The 27,655-nt window shown below is 40.2% G+C and overlaps 1 protein-coding gene across 2 annotated transcripts in view; it reads left to right on the top strand.

The window, feature by feature from the left end:
• The first annotated feature begins 567 nt into the window (after positions 1-567).
• MAST4 (microtubule associated serine/threonine kinase family member 4) overlaps positions 568-27,655 on the top strand; it is a 274,847-nt gene continuing 247,759 nt past the window's right edge. For both annotated transcript variants that reach the window (XM_061475791.1, XM_061475790.1), the window contains exon 1: positions 568-929. In XM_061475791.1, coding sequence (XP_061331775.1) covers positions 705-929 — 225 coding nt within the window. In that variant the 5' untranslated portion in view covers positions 568-704. The remainder of the gene's footprint in view (positions 930-27,655) is intronic.

Raw genomic sequence — 27,655 nt, 5'->3', positions numbered from 1 at the left:
GTGTACATACCCTTTACCAACGACAGGAAGCTGGCAAAGCCGCTGCGATAAACCGCTGATTGATAGGTCGTTTTTAGAGGAATAGCGTGTCGTAGAAAACTGTTGTCATGAGGAATCCCTGTCTGCGCTTACTCCTGTGGCACCTCCCAGAGCGGAGAGGCCCGCGGTGCGCCCGGCCCCGGGGTCTGGCAGACCCGGCTGTGGTCTCCGCACCGCGTGCTATCGCCCGCCCCCTCCCTCGACCGAGGCAGGCGGTGCGACCGGGGGGGACCGCCAGCCCCGGGGAGTCGTGGCTTCGCGTCTACGTCCTGCTGCCCTTCGCAGGGAGGGGCAGCGAGAAGGGTCCCTGTCCCTCGCCCCGTCCCCTAGCCCGCCGGCAGACCCAACCTTCTGCTGCACTCGCCGCCCTGAAATCGCTCCGCTATCAAATCCGCCTGATCCTCACAGTGGCCCCTTCTCTTCCCCTCCCCGCTCCGCTACCTGCCGCCCTCCCGCAGCTTTCCGACCTGCTCCGCCTCCCGCACCGCTAGCTCCGCCTGGCCAGGCCTAGCGCCGCCCGCAGGCATCACACGCCGCCGGAGAGCGCGGTGGCCGGCCCGGCTCCGGCGGTATTGCTGCAGCCGCGCCGTTACGCTCTGCGGGGCGGGGAGGCCACGGCTGCCGACTGTGGGTCATGCGGCCGGCGCGGCTCTGAGCCTCCGGCTATGGCGGAGAAACTTTCGTCGGCTCCGGAGCGACCGCGGGGCGCCGGACACGTCGGCTCCTCTTGCTCCAGCTCCTCCTCCGGCTCGGAAACTCTCTCCGATGAGGGAGAGCTTGGCGCCTGCGGGGCGGCGGCGACGGGGCGGCGGCGGCTCCCGAGCGAGGAGCGGGCGAGCACTGGCGGGCGGGCGGAGGAGGATGTCTCGCTAGAGGAGCGGGATGAAGAGGTGCGCGGGGCCGGGGGTGCGACGGCGTTCGCTTCTGTCGGCCACAGACGGGAGCGGTGTGGTTTCTGCTCCCCTGACTCTCACCCGTTCTGGCTGCTGGTAGTGAGGGCTGGGGGGTTTGCATGGAAGGGGTGTATTTTTCTTTTAAGGAACCTTTTTTTTCTAGCGTGTCACCTTCGGATACCGTTGCTCTAAAGCAAACTCTTCAATGTCAGACGGAAGTGATGGACAAGCACCTAAACTACACTAATCCTCTTGTGAGAGCTAATGGCAGGCTGTAGATTATGGAGGATCTCTGTGGTTGATAGATATGTAGCGTGATACGCGGATAACGCGTGGTGGTCGCTCCCTGCCCATCCTGATTAGCTGCAGTATTTCTAACGGCACTCTTAAACCCAAAACAACTCCCCCCCCCCCCCACTATGTTACTGTGAAGTGACCCTTTTGTATCTGAGACTGTGTCGTTTTTCTTGCTATGAACCCCAAACCAAGCATATTGGTCTGCCTGACTGCTGCTTTACTTTGTCTGTGTACATAATCTCCTGTATACCTTACAGGAGTGGCTGATGTACCTTTTGTTGTGGTTAACTTTTTAATTTGCTCTTAGCTGGCGTTTCTTTATTCTGTACCTTTAAGCAGCTGGATGTGCAAAATTTTCTTGAGGGGAAACCCTCGCATTTTGAAAGGAATATCTTTGAAATGCTGACTGAAGTTATTTGCAACTAACTGAGCTGTGGTTGCCAGTAATGTTTTCCTCTACAGTATGTAGATGAATATGTAGATCCTGCTTTACACTTCATTCCCTGATGCTTCCGCTACTAAACTGATAGAACAGTGGGATAGCAATGTGAATTTGATCTGATACGACTTTATCCCCCCCCCCCCTTTTTTTTTTTAATTATTATCATTTAAATACTCAAACTCGGGCCAGGGTCCTCCTCTGTTCCAATTGCGTGAGCTCACAAAGGCTGGAATGTTTTTGCAGGAAAGTGCATTTATGATAGTGGTAGAAAGAATGTGGGTATATCTAAATTATTTAGTTATTTTTAATAGATGTGAACTTGCTTTATTCACTGAACTGAGTAGGAGCTCTGTAGCTGTTAGCATGGTGCTCACTGGTAGGTAACTGATATATTTTGCTTCTCTGCAGGTCTTGTATGTGTGGGCTGGGGTCTGTGGTTACCACAACTATGTGGTGTCTAGTTGGTCTGGTGCTCAGTTGGTAAGCCTGCAAAATACCATAGAAATACACAAAGGCTGTTTGTTCAAATAGCTGAACTCAGAGCTGCTGGCAGACCAGTAAAGTTCTGGTTAAGGCTAGTTCTGTGTGTGCTTTAGGGATGCACTATAGGTACCTTTTGAGTTGAAAATATAGGGAAGCCCAAAAAGAAGCAAATATTAAATTCATTAGAGTTTGGGAAATCTTCTACATGAGCAGTCTAATACCTCACCTCCAGTTAGTAATGATAGGAGATACCAAAATAAACTTATTTTTATGTAATGGGAAAGTATGCTTAGAATATGCAGCCTTCTTCCCTTCCCTTTATTCCCTTCTGCTAGATTCCTTCATTATCTGAAACTAGTCTTTCTTTTGTCTGTTTTTTTTTTTTTGTGCTTTGGTTTTGCCTATTCTTCCATTTTGGGGCAGTGAGTGCTTGCAGCTGAATTCCTGCCTACATGCAGAGCTATCTGATAAGTGCACCTGTATAATCTTTTTTCTTTTTTTGTGCAAGGACACGACAATGCATTACAGTGCAGGAATAAATGAATGCATGTTAATTTGAAATTGAGAGAGCATCTATGTTACTTGCGAATTGAAACCCTTAAACGTTGTGAAAAAAGGCAAGACTAATGTCCAGGATTAGCGTACAGACAATTTCAAGCTTTCTTGATGTGCCACCTGCCAGAAGAGTCACATGGAGAGGAGAGCTTGAAGATACCATTTTCACATTAGCATCTTATCCTATTAGTGTCAAATAATGAAAATTACGATGTTTTCTGTTATGTTTCATTTACGAGTTCTTTTGGGTTTATGGATACCTCGTATTTGATTGTACTCTTCCAGGTTTCAGTTTTTCGCTTGTCCTGGCCTTGTTCCTGTTGCCAGCATAGCAGAATTGAATCTGTTGTCACGGCTGTTCAGTATCTTTTAGACAGCAGTGAAACAGATTGTTCCGATACCCCTCTTGATGCTACTTTAGCTGTCAGTAAATTCTTCAAAGCCATGACATAAAAAATATTTTCAAACTGCATTTATAAATGAGTAATTAGAAAACAAGCATATTTTCCTATACGTGTTACTTACTTCATGTGGTATTCCAGTAGAACTGTTATTCTCCTGTGACACGGTATACAACATACTTGACAACTCTGATCTTGTCTCCTCCTAGACCTCTTCTTCAGACTAAACAACCCCAGTGGCTTTAATCTTCCTATATAGAATGTGTTTCCAGACATCTGATCATTCTCATTGCTGTCTTGTGGAGTCTTTCCATCTGGTCACATCTTTCTTGAAGCATGATATCAGAAAGCAGGATGCCATACTCAGATTTAGGTCTTGCCAGAGCTGAACTGAACAGAAAGATCATTTCAGAGGTCTCACAAGCAATGTTACTGTTTACGTAGCCCAAACTGCTCATTTACAGTTTGTGGTCTGTTACGAGTTTATGCCTTTTTCTGAAGAATGATGTGAATGTTTCTGCTTTACCAAAAAGGACAATTTGTCTCCCCACCTTGGTGAAGGAAACTTAATGCTGTCATTTGTGGTGGGGCTGCTTCTTTTCTATCCATAAATTAAATAGTAGAAGTGAAAGCTTGTTAATTTGTTTTCTGAGTATCACTTCTGAAAGAGTTAATTCCTGGAGGCAGATAGTGAAGGGAGAGGTGAGAAGAAAAGGTACATCACTACTTTGTTTTTGTGGTGGTGTTGTTTTGGGTTGTTTTTTTCTGTTATTACTTCATCCTACTCTTCTGTAAACTTCACCTTAAAATTACAAAACAACCAAAGAAAACCAGCCTCTCATTTCATGTAAGCAAGGACAAATGATAGTTTACAAGATCATGGCCATCAGTTACTAAGGTGTTTTTGATGTTACACTTTTAGACTCATGAGAATGAAACATGGCTTTAACCTTGTGTGGGAAGTGCTTTGCTTCAAAAACATCAGTGCATTGAAGTGATGTGGATAGCAAACAGTTGAAACTATGGCTTTAACCTCATGTGGGAAGTGCTTTGCTTCAGAACCGTCAGCGCATTGAAGTGATGTGGATAGCAAACAATTGAAACTGAACTGAATTTCAGAGGATTATTTGCCTATGCTCTTGTGAGGTGAGTGGCTAACTGCTGACAGGAGCAGCCAGGATAGGATTGCATAGTGAAGGGCACTCAAGACAAACACTACATAGAGGATGGCTTGCTGCTTTAATGTAGCATGGTTGTTTAGTTCTTTAAGGATTATTCTGTATTCTCTTCAGAACTCTTGTTAGACAATTTTCCAGATTGTCAAAGGAGGAGCTGAAGCTGGGCAGTGGCACGTTTTCTGTTGAAATCTGGCTGCTTCAACAGTCTGTGGATAGTCAATACCAGAACGGGATTATGCAGAAAGGGCTAAAAGCAAAAACTCCAGGATTTTCCCATTTTCCTTTCTCTTGTATTTCTATCTTCTCTACACTAGTCTTTCTTCTAGCAAAAAAAAAAAGTGACTGTGAACAGGAAACATGTTTTATGAAGTTTACTGAGGCAAGTGATGCCAAGTGTCATTTGGCTGCATTAATTTCTCTCATTCAGAATATTTTACAGTCTTCAGTACAGCATAATGTATGTGATTTTTTGTTGGTGGCTTCCAAATCTCAGTCAGTGTTTTACAGGGCAAGTGAGAGCTCACTTGGGTTAATCCTCTCTCATAAAAAGAGGATGAAGACAAGCTACGGATTCATCGCCTACAGCAGTAATCTTAAGGATTTGAAGGTTAAATTGTATGTTTTAGAGTTGTCTGCCTTTTCTGTCTCTGTCAGCTGACCTACTGAAAGACCTTGTCTTTCTACAAACCTTGTCACAGTAATTGGGAATGCACATTGCTTACCAAAGCAGAGTATCAAGCCAGAGAGGATCAGTGGTCTTAAGAGGGAATAATAGTGTGTCATATAGCACAGCTGTATTGGTCTGAAAAGGATCCAAAAGCTTCTGAACCCACCAGTGTCTTCTGAATTAAAATAGTATGTCCTCTTCGTCATTTTAGATGCTTTGCAAAAACCCGAAAACCTCCCATAAAGAAAAAAGGGGGGGGGAGAATGTAGTGTTTTGTTGTCAGATGATTTCAGTTCTTGCTTTGTAAATTAAATCTCACTGACTAAACTGTTAGTAAGGGTTGATTCTGTGTTGAAAAGATGATGAGCAACTGTAAAGACAGGATTGCTTCTGAAAAATGTCCACTGACCTGTGAGGTTGATGGTTCTACATTTTTACTCTCTAGTTGATGTGTATCATATTACAAAGATACTTCACAGAATGAGAAGCACAAGAGCTTTTTCTGTTGCTGCTAACTTGTTGCCTGAATGTGCCTTCTTGCTGTTTATGTTGCAGTCTGTTGTGGCTTCAGGAGGACTGTATGGTGAGAATGAATTACTGGGAATCTAAGATTCTGTTACGAATGTACTCATAGCAAGGTGAAGATGGTGTTAGAGAAAGTATTGCTCTAAAAGCTGCTCTTTCACACATTTGTCCTTGAGCATATGTCCTCTAGAGAGCTATAGTACCTCCAGCATTACATATTGTCTGCCAGATCTTCACCTCAACAAGACTGTAGTGTAATTTGCAGGAGGGTGGAAATCAAATGCTTCAGGATAAAGTAAGCGAAGAGTGTATGAAGTGATGGCAACATTAATATGTGCATCCATGTATAACAGAGATGGTGATAGTTCTGTCAAAATAATCACTGTGACCTAACTAGTAATGAAGTTTTTGTTATTTTTTTTTCCCCTCCTGCTTGTCCTGCTGAAGTATTAGCCATGGGAGATACTTAGACTCTGTTGGAGATTTTTCCTTCAATTGTTTCAGACTCCCTTGTCTCTGACAGTGATGGGTTAGCACTGTTGTAGCACACCCTGGATTTTACAGCTACCTAAACATGAACTGCCTAATTGTCAGAGTGTGATCCTTAGATCATACTAAGGGATAGAAACGAAGTCATAAAATGTATACTTCTCAGGGTTAAAATTGTTGCAGTGGGATTAAATAAATAACTCATTGAGACTAGAGTAGCTGCAAAGCTGTTCTTGCGGCACATGCGGCAGAAAAACAGCATTGCCTTTGTTTTTTTAGATATATTTGTGATGTCACCTATAATGTTAAATACGCTACACTTTTAAGTGTGTAGGACTGTTTCAACAGTCAGTTAAAACGCTTGCTTGATTTGTTTTTAGTATGAAAAAAAAGTCTCCTAGTTTAAACTTTCTGCATGCAGGATAGGCCTTTAAGGTGTATGCTGATATGCACCCTTGTTACATAGAAATACATTGGGAAAATGAGAGACACATGGTTGAGGGCTTTCTCTAATACAACTGTGTGCTGTTGCCTGTGCTTTTAGGTTATCTGTGGAATAATAGTGTTTATAGCTCTCTGGAGCTTCTTTTGAAGGATTTGGTGGGTATAAATAAGTAGAGCATCTCCCTTCTCACTTGGAATAAGTGAGAGCTGAAGAAGTAGATTCATACGTTGAGTTATGTATCTCTTTTCATGTGCCAGAACTACTTACATATTTAAAATCCTTCTGGAAGGAGTTGTGTGATTATAGTCTTCAAACCAAAATTTGAATGCATTTGCAGAAATGGTTGAGTGGGCCTTTTACAGCAGAAGGACATAGTCCTGAAGCTAATCTTCAGGATCTGTATGTTCAACTGCGAAATCAAATGTCAAAAAACGTCTTTTCTGAAAAGCTGCAGCTCTGTAGAAGGAGGACAGTCTAAGTCCTGGGTAGTCCACTGCCTTAGACAAAATTTTCACTAGATGTGAACTGCTTTGAACTGCATGCCAGTAAACATAACAATGTGGTGCTAATGTCTTACTATGAGGAATATGATGAGGCTACTCTGCTAGCAGTAACAGCTGGTGTGAAGTTGAATTTACACAAAGGGATAGAAGAATCCCAAGTAAAGACTTAAAATAGAAGCTCTGTCAAGTGCAGTGCAAATGAGAAGATCCTTGAGCTAGCAAGCTGAGCAGCTGGATAGCCTTTTACTGCAATAATCCATGTAATGGGGTAACTTTTCTGTTGGTTTTGCTGCATATTATAGACTCTTTCCCCTTACCCCAAAGAACAGCTGTGACCTGGGAGATTGGCTTGCTGAAGCATTAATACATATCAATTACTTGGTTTCCCGTCTTGCTATTTGGGTTACTTGGAGCTGGCAAACATTAACTAGCAACACTCTATGTATAAGATGTGAGAAGAACGTATTTAAAGGCAAAAATCTGAAATGCGGAATTCAGGGACTTAGAAAAAGGGGCATGATGAATCTGAAAAGATTAGTAATGTGTATAAAGTCCTTAAAGTTTTCTAGTAAAGCTTCCTTAGGCAGAGTTTCTTTGACATCAGGCTGAAGGTTTTCTCTTATGCCCAATGTGGTAAAGCAGATGCTTGTTATTAAGAACTTAGGTGAGGCAGGCTCTGCCTGTTTTGCTGCTGGGTTGGGAGATGTTCAGGCTTTGATCTGGGAGAAATACCAGATCAAAACTCCAATGTTTTTTTTTTTTGTACAGTACCAAGCACAGCAACGTTACAGCTTGTGTTGGGAGCTCCTCAATGTTATGGTATCACAAGCAGTACTGTACATGCTATTTTAAAAGCAGTGATATGGACTTCAAATACTCTGCAGTACAGCCCCCCCCAATTTTTATCATTTGTTGCTTCAGCCTTCAGATCATGTATTTTCAGCTATTCTTTGCAGTTGTGGAGTTTAAAATTCTCTTCTGAAATGAGGTTTTAATAGTTGGGTGGTATGTGTATGACTGATGAGAGACTTGGTTTAAAATCATGAAATGCTTGTAGCTCTTTGTACAATGATAGAAGGAAAAAAGATGGAGGTACTTTGAGGATAAGGTAGCTGAAAATGTGAAAGATGTGGGGGGTGTGGTATGTGTGTGACAAACAAACTCTGCTTCAGAATCAAGCCAGGAACCTGTGTTAGCTTAGTTGAGCCAAGTAAAGCTTCACTTGCCCTTTCCTAGCTGAAAGGGATGCTCTCATTAAACTTCTCTGCTGAAATGCTGTCCTACTTCAGCCAGGATAAGTGGGATGAATACCTTGCCCTCCTGTACAAATCTAACAAATTCTAAGCTGATGAATTTGCACCATTCAGAGGTGAATTACAAGTATGTCAACTGTTAAAGATTAAGTGTTCTGCTATATAAAAAGCCTGGTAGCCCTTGTCACAGGTTTCTTTACTGAGTGTCTCTACATTTCAAGGAGGAACCAGGGCTGAACAAAGTATTTCCTTCATTTTTTAACTGATATCACCTACAGTCTTTAAATAGAAAAAGAGAACTTTCTCCCCCCCCCCCCCCCCTTTCTGGTTAAACAGCTCTGGAAGTGACTTGCAGGAGAAGCAAAAAAATAAAGCCCTGTGCAAGCTACAAAAACCTCTTCCAAAATTGTGTTTGGAAATAACTGATTATAGGATAGTCAAGAAAGATGAATTTCCTGTTGCCTGGCAGAGAAATCTGTGCATTAGGTGCATTTTGCAGTGTTTTATTGTAACAACTGTCTATATCTCAATATATCCTTTTTATTTTTATTTATTTATTTTTAATTGCTAGAGGCTACATACTGAGTGACAAGCTTCCTTTGTGAGGCCATGCTGCCATGATAGTGTGACTGTAAAATTAATTGCACCTGGACTGTTAATGATCCCATTGTTTTTAATAGCTTTGCAATCCTGAGAAAGAGAGCGGTGGGTGAATGGAGCAGATGAACTACTGCACTAAAATGCTAATTTGATTTTCATTGTTACCTCAGGAAACTTTTACTAGAATGTAATAATGCTGTAGCTATGGCTCAGTGGATGCTTTCATTGTAAAGCAGTTATTCAGGCCACATAACAAAAATGTCTCTGATGTCTTTCATACTGTGTCTCAGGTTTTGTGCATAGTATATGACAAGGAAAGGGCAGAGTGAATTGTGCCCTATATATTTTGTTCTGAGCTAGCTAACAGAATAGATTGTTTCCAAAAAGTCACAAGGAAATCCTTTAGCTCGGTTCAGTCTTTGTAGCTTTGATAAGTAGATGGGTTAATGTAAACTTTTTGGATGTGTTTTAGCCTGTTATCAGTGGTTCCTTTCCGTTTGTTCAAATACTGGTGGTTTTAAAACATTATACCAACGGAGGACATCTTCCAAAGTTAAAGATGCCATTGATTTGCTGGGAGCAGTTCTGTAGCAAGCAGAGTACTGCATATTGAATTGGCTGTATGTTCTTTTAGAAAATGTGTGTCTAAATTACAGACTGATTAGCTGAAATGGCAAGGAGGTAACCTTGGGCATATCACTTGTAGGTCATTGAAGGGCAGTGACAGTCATTGACTTTCTTGAGTTTCACTAAGTGCATGAGTTTGCTGAAACAAATGTGTGTGTTGGCATTACAGTGTGGGCTCACAGTTGCACTGAATTCTGCTGAGAGAGTGTATGTACGCTCAAGGTGAGTATGTGTAAAGGTAGTTGTACGGTCTAATGGTTGGGAACCTAGCTGAGAGTTGATTCCCTCTAATAGTTGAGAGCCTATTTCTGCTCATGACTGAGAGATGTAACAAAAGTATGTTTTTTGTGAAAGTGTATTTGGTAGAGTATATATGTTTATGCTCATGGTGATTGTCTGAAAAGGCAGGAAAACATAGGTGTGCAGCTGTTCTATGACCTTCATATGCGGCCACACTGGGGCGCCTGGCCGATGCTCGACAACAGTGAGATCATGAGAAATTGCACACCCCCATGAGTAAACAGTTACAGATACGGCATAAAGATGGTTGTTTTTCTAAGGGTGTAAAAGCAGGACCCTCTTGTGGCCAAATCTGAAGCCTCACTTATGAGTGGACACACCACATAGGAATTTTCCCAGTTACCTAAGACTCCTAGCATTGCCTGCAATGGGTCTTCTCAGCTGGAAGTGTGGGCCTGGATGGTGATTCAGTGGTAACTGGTGATGTATTTCTTCTTAGTCACTATTCTCCCTATGCAGTAATGATTAATGCATTGCTAATTTTTGTTGGTATTTTACTCATATATGTATGTGTATATCTGATTTGCTTTATTGTATTTATTTACTATATACAGAGAGAGATACATACCTGATTCTCATTAGTGTATTTGTTTGCTTTAGTGTGCTTGTTTAATAAACTGTGACTATTATACAGCTAATGTGTGGTCATTTTGTGGTGTACCCTGCCTGTCAGCAGAACATAAGGCATCTAGTCTTCTCAAAAGAATAATAGTTTACAATGCTATCACTATGCTGAGTATTACCTTCCCTCCTGTCACCTGTTTTTGTGGTCTCCCTGGTTTACTTCTATCCAAACTCAGCATGCTTAGCTTTAAATTCCCATCGGAGGTAATAGCTAGTGGCTGAAAATTGGAGCAGCTGAAACTTAAGAGTTACATTCAGATGGTAGTGGTCCTACAGTTAAAGGAGGAGAGTTAAAGTAAGGGTGTGAAGAGAGGATGAGGAGAGAGATTTGGTTAAGATATTATAGAATTGTAGCATCATAGGATGGTTTGGGTTGGAAGGGACCTTAAACATCATATAGTTCCAACCTGCCTGATGAGGGCAGGGACATCTTCCACTAGACCAGGTTGCTTAAAGCTCTGTTCAACCTGACATTGAACATTTCCAGGGATGGTGCAGCCACAGCTTCACTGATGAAACTGTGCAAGTGCCTCACCACCCTCACAGTGAAGAACTTACTGATACCCAATTTAAATCCACCCTCTTTCAGTTTAAAGCTGTTATCCTTTGTCGTATCCCTGTATGCCTTTGTAAAAAGTTCCTCTCCAGACTGCACACTAGAGGAAACCCTTTTCCATAGTGTTAAGTAACCTTTATGCTTCCGAGTTTGTCACTATTAGTGTTGTACTAACAGGGCCATTAGACATAAAATTAAGGAAGAAGTATGTTAAAAACATGTACAAACTTAAAGCCACACTGTCAGGCACTTGAGGTGTGAACTTGCTTAAGGGTGAGGAAGAGTACTACATCTGAACTTTGGTATGTTAGTAACCACTCAGACAGCTGGGAGGTGCAAGCCGTGCTGTTACAGCCCTGCATTACTTCACCTGCATGCTACCTAAGAGAGCAGCTGTGCCAGGAACTGTGGCATTGTACCTTGTGCACAACAGAGGAATAGCCTCAGAGGTATATGCACCCTGTTGACTTACAAGCAGGTAGGGACAGGTTTTATGGCTTCATGAGCTAAAGCACTTTCATTCCAGATCTGATTTTCCAATATGACGCTTCCAAGTAGTGTTTTTTTGGCATGGTAATTAAGAAGAAAGAAGACGTGCACAAACTGCAGATGACAAATGTAGGCATATTAAGTCATAGAACTGTCACTTGAAAACAAAGACAGAATTGGGATTAGCAAAGTAAACATCTTTGAGGACCTGGGTTGTAATTCAGGCCAAGCTAGCAATATTTTTCCAAGTAAGTGTATACTAGTGTCTTCCTATAGCTAGCTGCAGTTGCTGAAATCTTGCATGCTTTTTGAATATCTAAAAAAAAAACCAAAAGCCCATAAAATAACCCCCAAAACTACCCCCCCCTCAAGAAAACACACCCAAACCCTCCCCCCCCAAAATACAAACCCGCAATAATAATAATAATAATAATAATAATAATAATAATAGTAATAATAATAATAAAAAAAAAACAACAAAACCTCTCCCCACATCACTACTGGTATAAATACTTTACTACTTTCATGCTAGTGATCTACCTGTAATTACATAATGCTTTTCCTTTAATTCTTTCCTTTTGGGAGCTTTAATAGGTTGCATTGCAGAGAAGTTATTTTGGCACTGAAACTTCTTGTGTGTAGCTTCTGGAAAAAGGATCCTACAGTTGGCTCATGATGGCCTTGGTATGAAAAAAGACTTCAAAGGGATCTTTCCTGCAAAATGAACAAGGAAGCAGAAAGAGCCTTGCCTGTATAAGCAAATAACACAATGCAAGGGGTGAAATGGTTTGAAGACAGTGTTCATATTGTATGTGTTTTGGGGGAACTGACTTCTGAACAGCTAGTCCAATCTCAAGAGGTGATGACCTGGTGCACTGCCAGTTGGACAGGAGCTGGGTGTGCTTCAGGGCTTGTCAGAAGGCTGGCTTGGGCACTGGTGGTGTTGCCCCCAGATCAGCCCAGTTTAGCCACGTGAAGTTCTTGGTTGATGCCTGGCCATTTTTTTTTAGTACATGTTGAGCTTTGTGCAGCTGTTGATTCATGGACTATTTTTTCTGGATAAGCTGAAGTTCAATGTGTCTGCAAGAGCCGCAGTTGCAGGTTTGGTTATACTGTAAACATAAAATCATTTCAGTTGAAATTTCTGGCTGGGTGTGGTGATTTTCATTAGTTGTTAATCCCTCTGTCCTAACTGATTATGGTTGAAGTAATGTGCTTTCATGAGAGAATTAGCAGGTGGTTGGTGTGTTAATCCTTTCTGTTTAGGTATGAGTTTGGTAATCCACCTCCTAGATGTTTTGCCTGTCTAAAGCTGTGATTTCTGTCTGCCTTATTTTTTATTTTTATTTTTTTTTAGATATGAACTTTCTTGCTACATGCGGTTACTCCTTGGCAGTTTCTTCCCTATGTTTAGTATGGTTGCTTCTAAACAGATTTGCCTGTCTCCTAGGAGACAAAGCAATGCCACTGCACATGATTTTAAGCCTTGAAGATGTTATACATAAATATGGGAAAAATGTATAGTCTTCCCTATACTTTAAGAGGTGTGGACAGGTAGAATGGCTTGGCCTGTTTTTGTGTCTGGTGGTACTGCTAACAGATGCCTCCTACAGTTTGATATTGATACCTGTGCAATGTCTGTACTTGTTCAGATAGCATCCAGATAAAACCAGGTAAGCTTCCCAGATAAACCTGTGGGCAAAAGACATTTCCATAATAATAGATGATTGTTTAGTCTTAAGTATAAAGCTAGGTCCCAAGGTTTAAGGGCTCCTCTGAAACCACCCACTTCTAGTGCATGTGTGTAGGATATATTTTTTCTTCAGTGGGTCAGTGATACTTACGTACTAGAAAGCTTCAGAAGAAGCATCTTGAATTTGTGTTTGATGTTACAGAGCATATATTGACAGAGTTGTACATAAAAATGTACACCTGTATTCATTTCCTTTATTCTTAGGACAGTTATGTCTCTTCCTGCAAGATTTCTATAAGCATAAACAAACTCATTCTTTAATATCCAAATAATATAAGGAGTGTGGGGGAATTAACTTTGACGGTTTTATCGTACAGACATAGCACTTAAAATAATTCTGTTGACTGCATTTGCTGCTGATGTGGTAGAAGGCCTTCTGGAATCTCCAAAGTGTGTCTTATACATTGCTGATCACTTCAGCGTGGCTCATGCATGTTTGGAGTTGTAGCACAGCACTGCACAACTAACCACTAAAGCACTTTGGAGAGCTTTCATAATTAGACTTGACTGATTTGGACTCCTTTTCGCTGTGTTGTACTCGCCATGCACTGCTCTAGTGCTCTTGCCCAGTGGTGTTTTTTATGTGGATGTGCAAACATGAAGTGTAAGCCTATGTAAAATGTCATGAGGCAAGACCAGTGCTGGACATAGATTACACAGCTGAGTCAAACCTTCATTACTTGGCTCTTGTTCGCACACAGATGTAATGCTGGAGTATTTTGAGGCTTTATTAGTCTGGCTGAAGTTGCAAAAGAAATCAAGTCCTGTTTGTCCTCTCTTGCTTCACTGGCCTGCACTGTAAGTGGCTGAAGGGTGGCTTTGCAGAGTCTGGTTTCTGGGGCTGCAGTTTGCTGAGAGTGTCTGTAAATAAAAGTGTCTCACCTTGCAAAATGGCGAGCTGTCTGCCTTCCTCAGCTTTATAAAGCTGGAGTCCAGGTTTGGGGCTCATGGACACCTAAGGTAAATCCATTGTGTCTGGTGTGGTTCAGTAAGTGCATTTTTTCTCTGTGAAGTTCTTCTCAGATGTTGTTTCCCTTCAGCGAGAACACTTGTATTGGGTGCAGGTGGCCAGCTGCTGGCAGTGGGGGGGCTGCAGGGGTATCCTCTGTGAGGAGAAGCCAGGGGTGCCATGTGCCAGAAACTGAAAGATTGCCAAGAAATAGCCTTTAATAATGTAAAAGTTGAGGGTCTGGCTGTTCTGACACTTGTCTTCTAATTGTGAAGGTTTTAAGATGTTTTGGGTATCTTAAATCAGTCTCTTTAATGAACAGTGGTGTGTGATCTTAGGATTTGAGCTTCATAGAGGCTGGAATCATGCTGGTAATTAATATGAAAGATTGAAAATTCTGAGGCTGATTGGATTAAGGTTTGTTTTTTCTTTCCCATACCAGTGGCACTCTCAGGAAAGGCACAAGAAACCCATCTCTTTTTCCATTGTTCTGTTGATTATAAAATGGGCTGTCTACGCAATGACAGGGGCAGGTTTGAAGGAAATTGCACTAGTAAGCTAAGGGACCTGCAATATGCCACTGATATTGAGGTTATCTGATATTGTGCAGCACACTGGCCTGAAGTTGTCCAGTTTGATGGCTCAATTCTATGTTTATGTGGCATGATAAATATATGCAGCTGTGCACCTGGACTTGTGGTCTGCTGCCCACTGACTGACTGAGGTTTTGCTTTTCTTTCTTGTATGTCTTGTGTCTGCCTGCCTGAATACGCTAGCTGCCTTTTTTAGTTGTCTTTATTTAGTATCCTCAGATTAAGACTTTCCCAGTATGTATGTGACCTGAGGTCTAGGTTGGTGGTACATGCCTCCTTATATGCACACTGAAGAGTGGTTTATGGCTGCATGTGAAACGCGTGTTTCAGCATTGCTGTCCATCTAACAAACGTAAGTGTGCGAACTTTACAGTGGGGCCAAACTGCTGTTTGTGTGAACTACTGCCATCTGTTCTACACCTAGTGCTAACTTCTCTCCATAAAGCACTTACTGATGCACCTAAGCAGATGGAACAGATGCATATGCGTCCATTCACGTGGCTGGCTAATGGAACAGTGATACTCCTTGAATAAAACTCTATAACCTACCTGCTTTTTGTGAAATGTGCAAAGTAATCTCTTACCTCGCCACAGATGAGAATTCTTAAAATGAATAAACATTTGAAGTTAAAAAGCCTTCGGACAGGTTCCTACCCTGTCATTACTTAAGAGAGAATTGAGCCAGATTGTGGCATTGTGGATTTATCTCAATAATCAAGCCACTTTATCTTAGACATTGTGGTTCAGATTGTCTACCCCTTGTGAAATAGTGATTGACAGGAAAATCAAAGATGGCGCTATATTTCCAGGGTGAACAGGTTAGCTAGATTTAGAGAAGTGAAAGCAAAAGTTATTTCTTTAACCTCTCCTGTTTTTACTGTTGTGAGTGCTGCTTGGAAATTGAAGTTCAGATTTTGGAGGCCTCATGTATTGCATGTGAAAATCCTGGAGCTTGGAAACATGATTAATCTCTGTACAGCATCTCTCATTTTAAGATTTTGTAGTGTGTAACCTGGTAGATAGAATCACTGTAGTCGAGGCTATCCTGTGCAGAGGAGGTTGAACCATGGAGAACATGTCAGTGTGTTGTTAGTGTAGCCCCTGACAGTAAAGGCCCAGCAGTGCCCAGGCTGTGACCAGTAATTACAGCTTCAGAGGTGATAAAGCCTCTACTGGATATTCAGTTTCCCTGCATGTGTGTGTTGGGAGAGGTGTGGAAGGAGAGGAAGCAGGAGCCCAGGCCTGCTTCCCACTGACTTCCAAGACAGTTTTTCAAGTGAAGACAGAAAATGTGTTACATGTAGCCTCCTGCTGATGTTGTTCATCATACCCTACTACAGATTAGTGTAGATTTCAGCTGACCTTTCAGGTTGCTAGCTGTTTAGAGGTGCCAGGATCAGAAACTTCATTCAGACTTGGTAACATCTAAATTGAAAAATTGAAATGCAGGGATTTCAGGTCTGGGTGAGAGCATCTTGACTGCATGCTTTAGATCAAGTGCAGACCGATTATGCAAGTATAGGCATTAAACTGTTACTGGATCAAGGAGAAACTGATTTTTAAATGCTGTAAGGGCTTTTGGGAGACTGTAAACATGCATAGATATGGCTGCTGAGAAGACTTGGTCCCATGTGACCCTATGAAGCAATTTATGCTGACAAAATTTTAAAACCATAATTACATTCCCTTTATACTGGTGAAGAGAAGGGTCAAGAAAGCATGGTTAGAATCCAGTAATACAGACAAATATTAGCAAAATAATTTCTTTAATATTTATCCATCTTAATTGGAATGCCATAGAAAATTGTATGATTTTCTGTTCTTAGTATTCCATGTCTGTTTTGATGATACACTACAGTGGATTGCTATAAAATATTCTAAGCCATTGTACTTGTTGTCATATTGCATCTGCCTAAGAGGAATTTGTTTGATCATTAAGTCATGGGGGGAGGGGGGAAGATTCAGCTCTGCACACTTTTTTTTCTTGAAGTAGATAATTCTGAAGCTGAAGTGTTTTGAGGTATGCTGCTAGTGGCAGGCTTCTCAGACATAGCAGTGACAGCATTAAAATATTCTTCTTTTAAAGCCCTAAGAGCAGGCATCAGCAAGACTTCAGTCTTGCACCTTTAATTATATGTTTAAACCTTGAATTTCCACAATGCAAGAAACTCAGCATTTTTTGGCTTTCCCTTCCCCCCCTTGCAATGTCATGCTATTGCAGAGTATATTGCTATAAAGTTAAAACTTAATAAAAACATTGGGAGATACTTCAGTTGAGAAGTTGCTTGGAAAGGAAGATGTGTAGTTTTGGGTAGGCTTTGGACACTGAAGAATCTTTTGATCCAGAGTCTACGTATATGTGAAATAATAATCCTCCAGGCAGCGTAACCAAATGGAAGCTAGCTGGATTGCCTGTGTGATGGATTACACTGTATGAACAAAGGCAGGAGGTCTGGGAGTTCATGTTGACAGCAAGTATTTAAGCAGTATTTTTAAGGTGTGCAAATTTTAACTTCAGCACTTGAAAATTGGCTTCTCTTGATCTGACAAGTTGAAGTTCATGCTTTGTTGGTCTCTCTGCAGCAGCATGTGGTATCAGAAATGTCATGACCACTCTGTTATCACATTTGTCTTCTTCAGATAGAAAAAATACTAGTGGTGCAGACACATAAATGAGCTCCCCTTCTTGCCAGTTAATGTCAGAAGGTAAATCTGTTATCTTTCTTTTTGCATTGCATATGAATTTGTTAGCTATTATAGTGTTAGAATTAATGATTAAATATGTATTGCACTGTCGTGGTTTAAGCCCAGCCGGTAACTCAGAACCACGCAGCTGCTCGCACACTCCCCAGTTCTTCCTCCCCCTGCTCCAAGAGGGATAGGGAGGAGAATCGGAAGAATGTAGCTCCCACCGATTGAGATAAGAACAGTCCAGTAACTTTTTTTTTATTTTCTTCTTTTGATAATAATTTGTTCATAATCATTATGCGTATTTGTCATTCTAATAATGGGAAGCTTAGAAGGCAGAGAAGACAATTAGAAAAAAACCCACTACTGTTAAGAAAGAAACTTGCTGAGACTTTGAGTATCCAGGAACAAGCAGAACATCAGAGCACCCCAACTTTTGTAAAGAAAGGCAGCTTATTTGTCTGACTTCTGATTTCTTTTGTTCAATGGACACTATTGCACGGATATCTCCATGTCTCACTGGCCTGGTCACTGCTCCAAAACAGTTAAATGTGCATGCATCTTTCTGTAACCTGTTCATGAATTTATTGAAAGGTTAACCGTTTAATTTTTCAGCAAGCTGCAGCTCTACCTTAACAAGCATGGAGCCGTTTTAAATTAATGGGTCCAAATACAGTAGAAAACTCTCACTTTCTAATCTAGTAGTAGCTAGAAACAGGAGAATTTACTTAAAATTATATGCTCTTGACCACCATCTGTGGGAAAATATGGTCACAACACGGAAATAAAATTGCTGTGAATGGTCATATATTATGCTGGAAGGCATCACTGGATGGGAAGCCTTACAGAAAGAGATCAAGCATAACATGCCTAGTTAATATATAACATACCTTTTCACTTACAGAATTGCATGTTATAAAAAGGTAAAGGTGAATGCCTAGTCAGATAATTTTGAACCCTTTTTGTGGGCCATGTAAGAGTTTGGTTTGTGGGTTGCTTCTTTTTAAAGACTCGTGTAAAAAGGTAGTAACAGAAAGCAAAATTTTTACAGAAGATTTTGACCTGCACTGCCTGGCAGTATAAATGGAAAATAAGCACTCTGAGACCTCTCTGCTTTAAATTTATGTAGTCCAACTTGATTTGATCCTTCCCTTCCCCCCAGGTGAATTTATAACAGCAGATGTTTAGCCTGGGTCTTTATAATTGAAATGTATTGTCCCACATGCCTTGTGAATTGTTATTGTAGTAAAAATCTATTGGATCTATTGGCACTTGATAACAGCCCTAATGGAAGTCTCTGTCAGATAGCTTGTTTTACTTCCACTTTTTCAAAAGACTGAGTTCTCAGATTGTGTAATATTTCAGTATAAATTACTACTTTTACTGTAATTTTTACAGGGCTTGCAGTCTGATCTATATGGAGTTCTGCATTTAAAACACTGCGTTTGGAATAGTCTATCAACATTGGTTTTTAGATACTTTTTGGATATTCCATTAACACAATTGCATGAGTTGTTAATTAGGAGTACCTGAATTTCTTAGCATAATACTCATGTGGTTTACACTGCTGGTTACATCAATTATAATTTGCTGTACATGTTCCCTGCAGACTGACTGAAGTGTTATTTAATACCTGAAGTTGTTCCTTTAGTGTGTATCTTACTCCTGAACTTCATTTTGTTCTGTACTGCTCCTCAGACTGGCCTGTGCTTGGTGAACCAGACTGCCATGACACTGCACTTTCAGTGCTTCGAGTGCTTGTTACTGACCATATGTAACTAACTGTGTCTTCCTCCTTTGTTATCAATAAGGAGATGAGAAGTGGTGAGTGAGACTTCTGGAGCTTTTAGACATTTCCAGTTTTTATCTGCTCGGTTGTGCTTGGGATTACACTGGTTGAATGGAATGTTCCTCTTCTCTCATGGGAAGATGTTGCACTTGGAAGTAAGCTTGGTGTTTATTAGTACCAAACCTGGTGCATGTAATTTCTTGTCATAATGCTAAACCATAAATGACTTTATAAATGGCTTCATGAATGTGTCTTCCTGTCTGTATGTATTTCCAGGAGACATCTTAGAGCAGTCTTCCAGTACCTAAAAGGGCCTATGAAAAATCTGGAGAGAGACTTCTTACAAGGGGAATGGCTTTCAATTGAAAGAGGGTACATTTAGATTATATACTAAGAAATTCTTCACTGTGAGGGTGGTGAGGCACTGGAACAGGTTGCTCAGAGAAGCTGTGGATGCCCCATCCCTGAAGGTGTTCAAGGCCAAGATGGATAGGGCTTTGAGCAACCTGGTCTAGTGGAAGGTGTCCCTGCCCATCGAAGGGGAGTTGAAACTAGATGAGCTTTAAGGTCCCTTCCAACCCAGACTATTCTATGGTCTTTTTCCAGATGAATGCATGCTTGTATCAAAATACGGTATGGTCTTTTATGTTTCTTCTAACATGTAGTTCTTTTTAGAAGATAGTACTTAAAGCACTTTCTGTCTTGGTGATGAACACTGAAAATAGTACTTATATGAAAATAGTATTTATATTCATATACCACTGTCCACTTTAAGTTGCTCCATGTTATTTGTGGAATTGGAGAGTAGAAGAAACTACTCCTGTGCCTAAAGATAGTGTTGCCATATTTTGGGGAAAATGATTACAGCGGAAATTCATTTGCTGTGTTGCACTAAGGAGGTGTAGTTGTCACAAACCTCTTACTCTCTGAATTGATATTGTACACTTATTGCTGAAGTAGCAAGGTTGGGCTTGTGGGTTTTTTTATATGCAAGTGATCCCTCTGATTCTTTAAACATCTTTAGTAATAAGAGCTCCCTGCTCAAACTAGAAAACAGCAGATACATAATATAGCCCGTGACTATTGAATTGTCAAAACAGTGGATCTCTGTTCATATCAACAGTCTTGCTCTATCATATTAAAAAAATCCAACCATATAGTCATTGGAATTAATGAAAGAACAAATACTCAGAAAGACTCAGTCTGGTGGTAGGGATGCTCAGCTGGCATTTTAATTTCTGTTGCCTCCAACACAGACATTTGACTGTGTGGTAATGTGATTTAAAGATTTCTTAAATACAAAATTTATACACACACAGTAAAGCCTATCCAACCTTGGAAATGCTGAAATAAGTTTGGCTGACTTTGCTATAAGATGCTGTCTATAAGGAGCGTTTACTGTGAGCTTGCAGAGTTTCTCTTAGGAACGTTATTACTGAATCTTGAATTACTCATTTCATTGGAGATTTTGAGTAATTCAAGTATGAATTACTCAAAATCTCCAATTCCTCATTGAATTGGCGTGAACTAAATGAGAAAAGGATTATGCTAACTCCTGGCTATTATTTTCTGTAGTCCCTCTTGCACCAGTGAAGCTTCTGTGTCTGTTCTGGAGTCTTCCCAAATGGGTCTTATGTTGAGAAATGAAGCTAAGATGTTTGGAGCAGCAGACTCTTAATAATGCTAATGAATATTTTTTCTGATTCAGCAGAGAATCTCTTCTTCCAGAAAGCATCCGATGCACCTCTCTCCTTGCAGTAGCTGAGCATTAGGGTTTTGTGTGATAAGAGTTGTGATAGGTCTGCTTCTGCATTGTTTTTATTTGCCTGATTCAGAGAAGAGTGAAATCCTAGGTGTTCTGCATGGTGTGTATGGCCATTTCTCTGTGGGAAAAGGGACTGTAACTATTCCAGGGTGTGTTTGTAACTGTTGTGTGTACAACATCCAGTTGAGTGTTCACTAAGCCAGACAGAGACTTCATATAATCTGGTATTCTGAAGCATTTTGTGCAAGCCTTGAAGGCCTTCAAATATGAATCTCAATCTTAGTGTAGTTTTTAACAGGTAAACTATCAAATTATTCAGTGATTGGCAGTTTGTTGAAAAGATTGGACATTCTGGCGGGGCTGAGGTCATGAGTTTCTCTGTCGCTAGAAGGGTGTAGTTTTTGATGCAGATAAGAAATGCCATGAAGTTGTTTTCTGATAATGTGAAGGGTGAAGAAATCCTCCTTCTGAAGAACCATTGATTTGTAGAACCAATGATTTGTGCTTGTGAGTTTGTGGCATCAAGTCAGAGCACAGGGCAGTGTGGTCGTTGCAGCAGGACAGAAGTCTTTGGAACCCCAGTGTGTAATGCTGCTGTTGTGGGTTTGTCATGCTACTTTCAGGTAGTAGATGTTCAGAAGCTGTACACCGAGATCTGCGGGGACTCAAAGCTGATGTTTATAAACTGTTAAGTCTGTAGTTTACCTCTGCAAATACATGTGCTGGGATTAATTTTAATTTAAAAAAAATTTTGTACATGTGTGGGATGCATGTTGTGTCATCCCTATCAGTCTCCATCGTTGTGTCTGCCCAACTTTTGGCCACATGCAAAGGCTTAGGGATGCTTCTGCTACTCTTCCCTCCTCTCCTCCCTGTGCTGGAATATGGTTGCTCAAAAGGTTTCCTCTATATAATCTGTTAATGCCTTGTTTTGCATTAGCTGTCAACCTGGCACAACATTCATAAATACATTCCTTCTAGCAAGTGGAACTGATCTGTGAACATGTCTCATACCTCTTGTACAACCAAATTGTGCATGTGGCTTAAAAGTTTATACATAAAATTGAGAAGTGGAATTGTTTCACCTCAGGGGTGATTTCTGATAATAATTATGGTGCAGGGCTAAACATATTATCATGGCAGTACTTTAATCGTGTACTGCAGCTCTTACCTAGCCACCTGTAATTTCTAATAGCACTGGAAATACTGAGTAACTTGGGAAAGACCAAAGAAACTTGCATTTAATTTCATTATTTTAAAAACTGACTCAAATGTAGGATCTTGTTGATGTCAACTTTAATCTTTTCCTAGCTAGATTAACTCTCAGACATCTTTAGTTCTCTCTTACACAATTAATTTCAGTTATCTTCCTTTTTAATCAAATGTTCTGCTTTCAGGCGAAGGGGATGAGATCAAGGGATTGTACCAGAATAGAGCTGTAATCTAGTGATAAAACCTCGTTTGCATTGTGAATGAAACTGAATTTTGGAACCACTTCATACTGTACCCAATTTCTTGTCTCTTAATAATTTAGATGAAAGCATTCATGGTTAGAACAAAGTTGTTCATTTAATATAACTCTTGGAAAAAAACATAGTCTTTCTAATTTAGTTCCAAGAATGAAGCTAAGGCTGCAGATGGGAGTAATTGGCAATTACGGTTACTGCCATTATAGAGTTTCTGGTGCTGTCACTTACTTGTTTTAGACAAAATTGTGTCAGGAAACCAAGTATTCAGTTGAGTTGTGGCTGTCTCTTACTTCTGTGAAAAATCCGTGTAGTCTGATGGAGCTGGTCAGAAAATTTGCCTCCAGACATCCATTTGGTCATGCAGCTGTTGCTGCAGACAACCTGTATAAACAGTCTCCAGTTAGCTTCCCTTAGTCATCATCAGGATTGGAGCAGAGAAAATTTTGTGAACTAGCTTGTCATAGTTTTTGAATAAACTAGATTGTATACAAAATCTAAATCTTAACTGTAGAGATGTTGTATATAGAGCTTTCCAAGGAAGCATTAAACGCTGCCTTAGTAAATGTTATGCTTCTATTCAGAGCATTTTCAGGGCAGTTAATGTCTCAGCTATTAGAACCTAACTGAAAAACCCAAAACTTACTGTGATTTAATGTTATTCTTCCGTTCACCACATTGTGCTAAACAAGATGCCTTTATAAAATGAGTATTACTTTCAGTTTTTTCTTGCTAGGCAGTGTGTAACTAGTGCATGGGAGATGAGCGGTGGGAGAAAGAACAGGTACTTGGCTGCAATGTGATGCTCTCCCATTGTGTTTAAGCTGGAATAAGACCAGAGATATTGCTTTCATTATCAATGCAAATTCTACTTAGCATTAAAGAGAAAATAAGCCCTGAAAATGTTTGGGCTTTCCTTTTTAAATGAATTCTCTCTTACTGCTAATGAAATGAAAAAGATTTTGATTCCATCTCTTAATAGACTTGTTAAAGAAGGCATGAAGAATTAAGTTTGTAGTAAATTCTTTAAATTTATTTATTGCTTAATGATTCTTTAAACAGATATGCACAATTAAGTACTTTCCTGGAACTGGAGAAAGTCCTGCTTTGATTTTTAAGTTTCTAATTCAGGTTTTACTGAAATTGTGATTCAGATTAGCTCTTGGAAGTTCAGCAACACCTAGAAATTCTGGTCAGATTCTTTTGCCATCTTCATCTGTAGGAATGAAATGGTGATTGCTATAGTAATAAAGTTAATTTCTTCATACTGTGAATGTGTAAGAAAGCAAGCAGTGAAGCCTGATGTATGTTCAAGCACACTGAAATGAGAAGCTGTTTGAATACCACCAATGGGAAAATGACTTTGCAAAATATTCCCTGTTCTTTTGTGGACATGTAGATGAGAAAGGGCCATGTTTTCATGAGATACAGCTATTTGAAGGAATGATGAAAATGTCACTAACTATTAAGAGGTAGGCCTGGGCTGACCTTGTTAGCTTTGGCACCTGTAGCTTCAAGAAGGTAAAACTTAGATTCAGCTTATTTAATTAACTTAATTAATATTTAAGTTTGACTTAAAAACATAGAACATGAAAATGTTGGAGGTCCTTTGACCTTATGTTCTCAGCAATGTTGTCTCTTGCTGTTTTAGTTTATGTGTCTACAAAGTGTACGCAATCGAAGAGCAGCAGTGAATTTCCAATATTAAATTAGGGAAACAGAAAGTGTTTTTATGGGGTGACTACTGTCAGAGGATAATATGTAAGCTGGAGCAGTTTCTTCTGTATGAAGCTTTTAATGCTTTTCAGGACATCTATGATTTGGAATTATTTTGTGTTAAATACTTTAGTAATTTTTATTTTTAGTTTTAAAAAGCAGTCTGCAATAATGTTCTTGTTTTAGGTGAATGTGGGGTGTTGGCTTTTAGGAATTAATCTACTCTTTCAGTTTTGCCTGTTTCAGTGTTCTGTTGGTTACAGAACTGCATATTAACTTCAGGTATTATGTGGTTACTAGTTGTGTAACAGTTGTTGCTATGATTTTTTCAGGTGTAGCGGATAAAATATTTGATATATTTTGCTATTCAGACAAAAGTGTGTGGTTCTTCTGCTGTTTTGGAAGGAATATGAGTAAAATGGTGAATATCAGTCTTCTGTGTATTAGATGACTTAATGATGTATGAAGACTTATCTGTATCCTCTCCTCTTGCCATTTTTCTAATGTGAAAGAACTCCAAGCCAAGCAAGGGTTATCTGTTGAATAATCGGATTCATCCTGTAAAAAGAGGGGGAAAGCTAAATGTAGTCTTTTCTGAAGCATCTTACATGGGAGCACAAAGCAGGAGTGGAAAGCTGCTTACATGCGATTTGGGACTCCTGTCTGGTTGGTGGAGTCTGATTGAAGTGCAGGCTCCACTTTCAGTAGGGTTTCACCTCTTTATTCTTGAGATGAAATTCTTTGCCTGTAGGGCATGGAGCTAGTAGTGACAGGTCGTTAAACTTCACACAAACAGAATGAGACAACTCCTGATGTAGTGAAGGTAAGCAGCCTTCCAGGTGTCTCTTGGGATGGTTCACCTGGGAGGTGACCAAAGATGATGGTGCGTGAAGAGAAGGGTGCATTTACAGTGATGCCAGGTGGGAAATGGAAGAGACTGAAGCTGAAAAGTGAAAGCATCAAACTTGTGCTTTAGTGGAAAAGGAGAAAGGGAAGATGAGAGAGGCCTCAAGGCTATTTGAGCCTTTCTTCGCACCTTGCTTTGCTCTAAATGCCGAAGAAAACTGAGAAAAAGAAGCAGAGGCAAGCAAATAGGGCTATTTCTGTATGTCATAGATACATCTATATCTATGCTTTCTAAACTGGAGGAAAATGAGAATTTTCAAAAGAATTTTAAACACATGGTTCAGTGCCTGTTTAGTTGAAGGAGTAAGTAAATGAGATTGTTTCCTCTCTCAAATTGCAAAAATTGCAAATACACCAACCGAACACTGTGGTGTATCTCTCAGGGGATATTGTGCCATGCTGATTTGTTATACATTTGGTTTAATTACTCTAAGAATTTCAGAAAGTTTGGAAATCCCTTACAAAAGGCTTGGTGATAGGACTTTATTTTGTGTAATTAAAATATACTATGGGCAATGGGCATATTTTAATGTTGAAAGCTGTTGAAGTGATGCAGTGAAAAAGTAATATTTTTTTTTTTCTTTCCCCTAATCACCACACTCCTGTTAGGCTACTTTTCTTTAACAGAGCAATTTTGGAATATCTGTCTTTAATCTGCATGTGTTCAGGTATCTTTAATCAACTTGTATTTTATAGGCTCCTACAGCTGATTGATTTCTTAATTACAGCCTCTTATTCCAGCACTGGCCATACTTTTTTTTAGTTCAGTGGCTGACTCAGTAGTTTTCTAAAACCATAATATTATGATATAGCTATAAGAAAATTAATCCAAGTTAGAACTTCCTATTGAATCAAGCAAGACTATTTCTGTGATGTTTAGTTGGGCACAGTAAGTGGTCACATGCCGAAAGAACATTCACTCATGCTCAGCAACAGTTAAATGTAACCTTTTGTTTTTTTTACCAGAGCTAAGTAACTTACAGTAAGTGGGTAAATAATGCAAGGTACAGAATTCCCGTAGAAAGATGAAATCATGGGATGGTTATAGTGCTTAGTGAAAATGTGAATCTGTTTTTTAACATTGCAGGCACAACGCTCATTAAGTTACTGGAACTGGAAAAGGCATGCAGCATGTATTTAGCGTTTTCTCCATTTATCCCTCAAGGTGTATAGAATTAAGACAAAAGGTGTCTGAATGACCAGTGTTTCAGGAAACAGCTGGTTGCAATTTTTTGAAAAGTGATTCATGCTAGAAGATGTTACGCTGATTCATACATGCGAATGTCATTTTCTGGCTTTAAAATATATTTATGTACAAGGATCTAAAGGATGTTTATGAGGTTTCCTGGAGTTTTGCAGTTAAAGTGAAAATTACGAAGAACTCTTTAGAAATATTATCCTATGTGAGCATTGTAAAGAGCAAAAATTGTAACTCCCCTTCTCATCCCTTCTAAGTCTGCGATGTGATTGATGGTAGAAATTAGTCTGCATAAATTCCATTCTCAGTAAAATATTAGTGCTGATTATAGCTGAATAGTCATTTCAAAAGCTTAGGTATGGGAGTTTGAAGAATTTGCCCTCAAAAGACAACTTTTTTTCCTCTTCCTCAGAACTCCAGGAATTACACTGTGGATTTCTGAATGGAAAAAGTAGAAGCAGTCTCCTGTGGAGTGGCCATGCTTTCATTCTATATCCCTTCTCTTCCGAATTCAGAACTCTCCCTCAGAGTGGCTTTTTACTGTCGAACATAATGTGACCTCTGTGTCTGTTGGATTGTAATGCAAGGGTAACTGAGATTTTTCTCCTGTGTGGGAGGATGCATCTAGTCTGAAAGTCAAATGATGCTTCTCTAATTGAATTGTCAAAGTTCACTTGAAAGTAGTTGCAGTTTTAGACCATGGACCTTTTCCTGAGGACACTGCACTGACTTTGTCTGTCCCTCCCCTCCCACGATCATACGCTTTTATGTTTTTCTGACGTCTGCAAGTAAGACTGGTAGCAGGGGTTACAGTGGACAGTGAAGCTTACCATCTTTTTTGGGAGCAGGTGAACTGAGAACAGGCTGGTGGGTAAACTCCTTGAGGTGCTGTGTTTGTGGGAATATATATTCAGATGGTTATTTTAAATATATGTGATGTAGATGTGGATTAACAGTTATGCCTTTTATAAATAACATGGGTAAGGTATTTTTGTTCTGACCAGTTGTATGCAACTTTCTGAGAGAAGATCATGACTTTCTGAACTGCATTATTTATTTAAAAGCTTACAATTGGATTGGGTGATGGGGTAGTTAACAGAAATCCCTGCCTCCAAGACAGAACTGATGGGCCCTTTTGGGAAGTTGGTGGTACTTTCTCCAGGGCTGACCCGTAAGCATAATCTGTATTTTTCCCTCTGTCTGGCAGCTGAGGCCATCTCCTGAGCAGTGCAAAGCAGGATCCTTGACTTTTATTTGCACAGCTGCATTTGGCTGACAGTTGCAAGTGCTGCTCTGGGATTCTCTGAAGAATTTCTCACATACTTTGTCTTGGAGCTTCTGCCCCCGAGTGCACATGTGCTGTGTCCTAATCAAGACCAGAGTGATTTGCGCAATCTTCTAAGACTTAGTGCACAAGAATGTGTTGCAGTTTTGTTACTGTTATTTTAGTACTGCAAGAAAGCTTG

The sequence above is a fragment of the Pezoporus flaviventris genome, unplaced genomic scaffold (genome assembly GCF_033815535.1).
Source record: "Pezoporus flaviventris isolate CSIRO_AGI_PZ_B2104156 unplaced genomic scaffold, CSIRO_AGI_Pfla_v1 ptg000090l, whole genome shotgun sequence".
NCBI classification, from domain to species: domain Eukaryota; kingdom Metazoa; phylum Chordata; class Aves; order Psittaciformes; family Psittacidae; genus Pezoporus; species Pezoporus flaviventris.
This window is presented reverse-complemented; position numbering and strand designations above follow the sequence as displayed.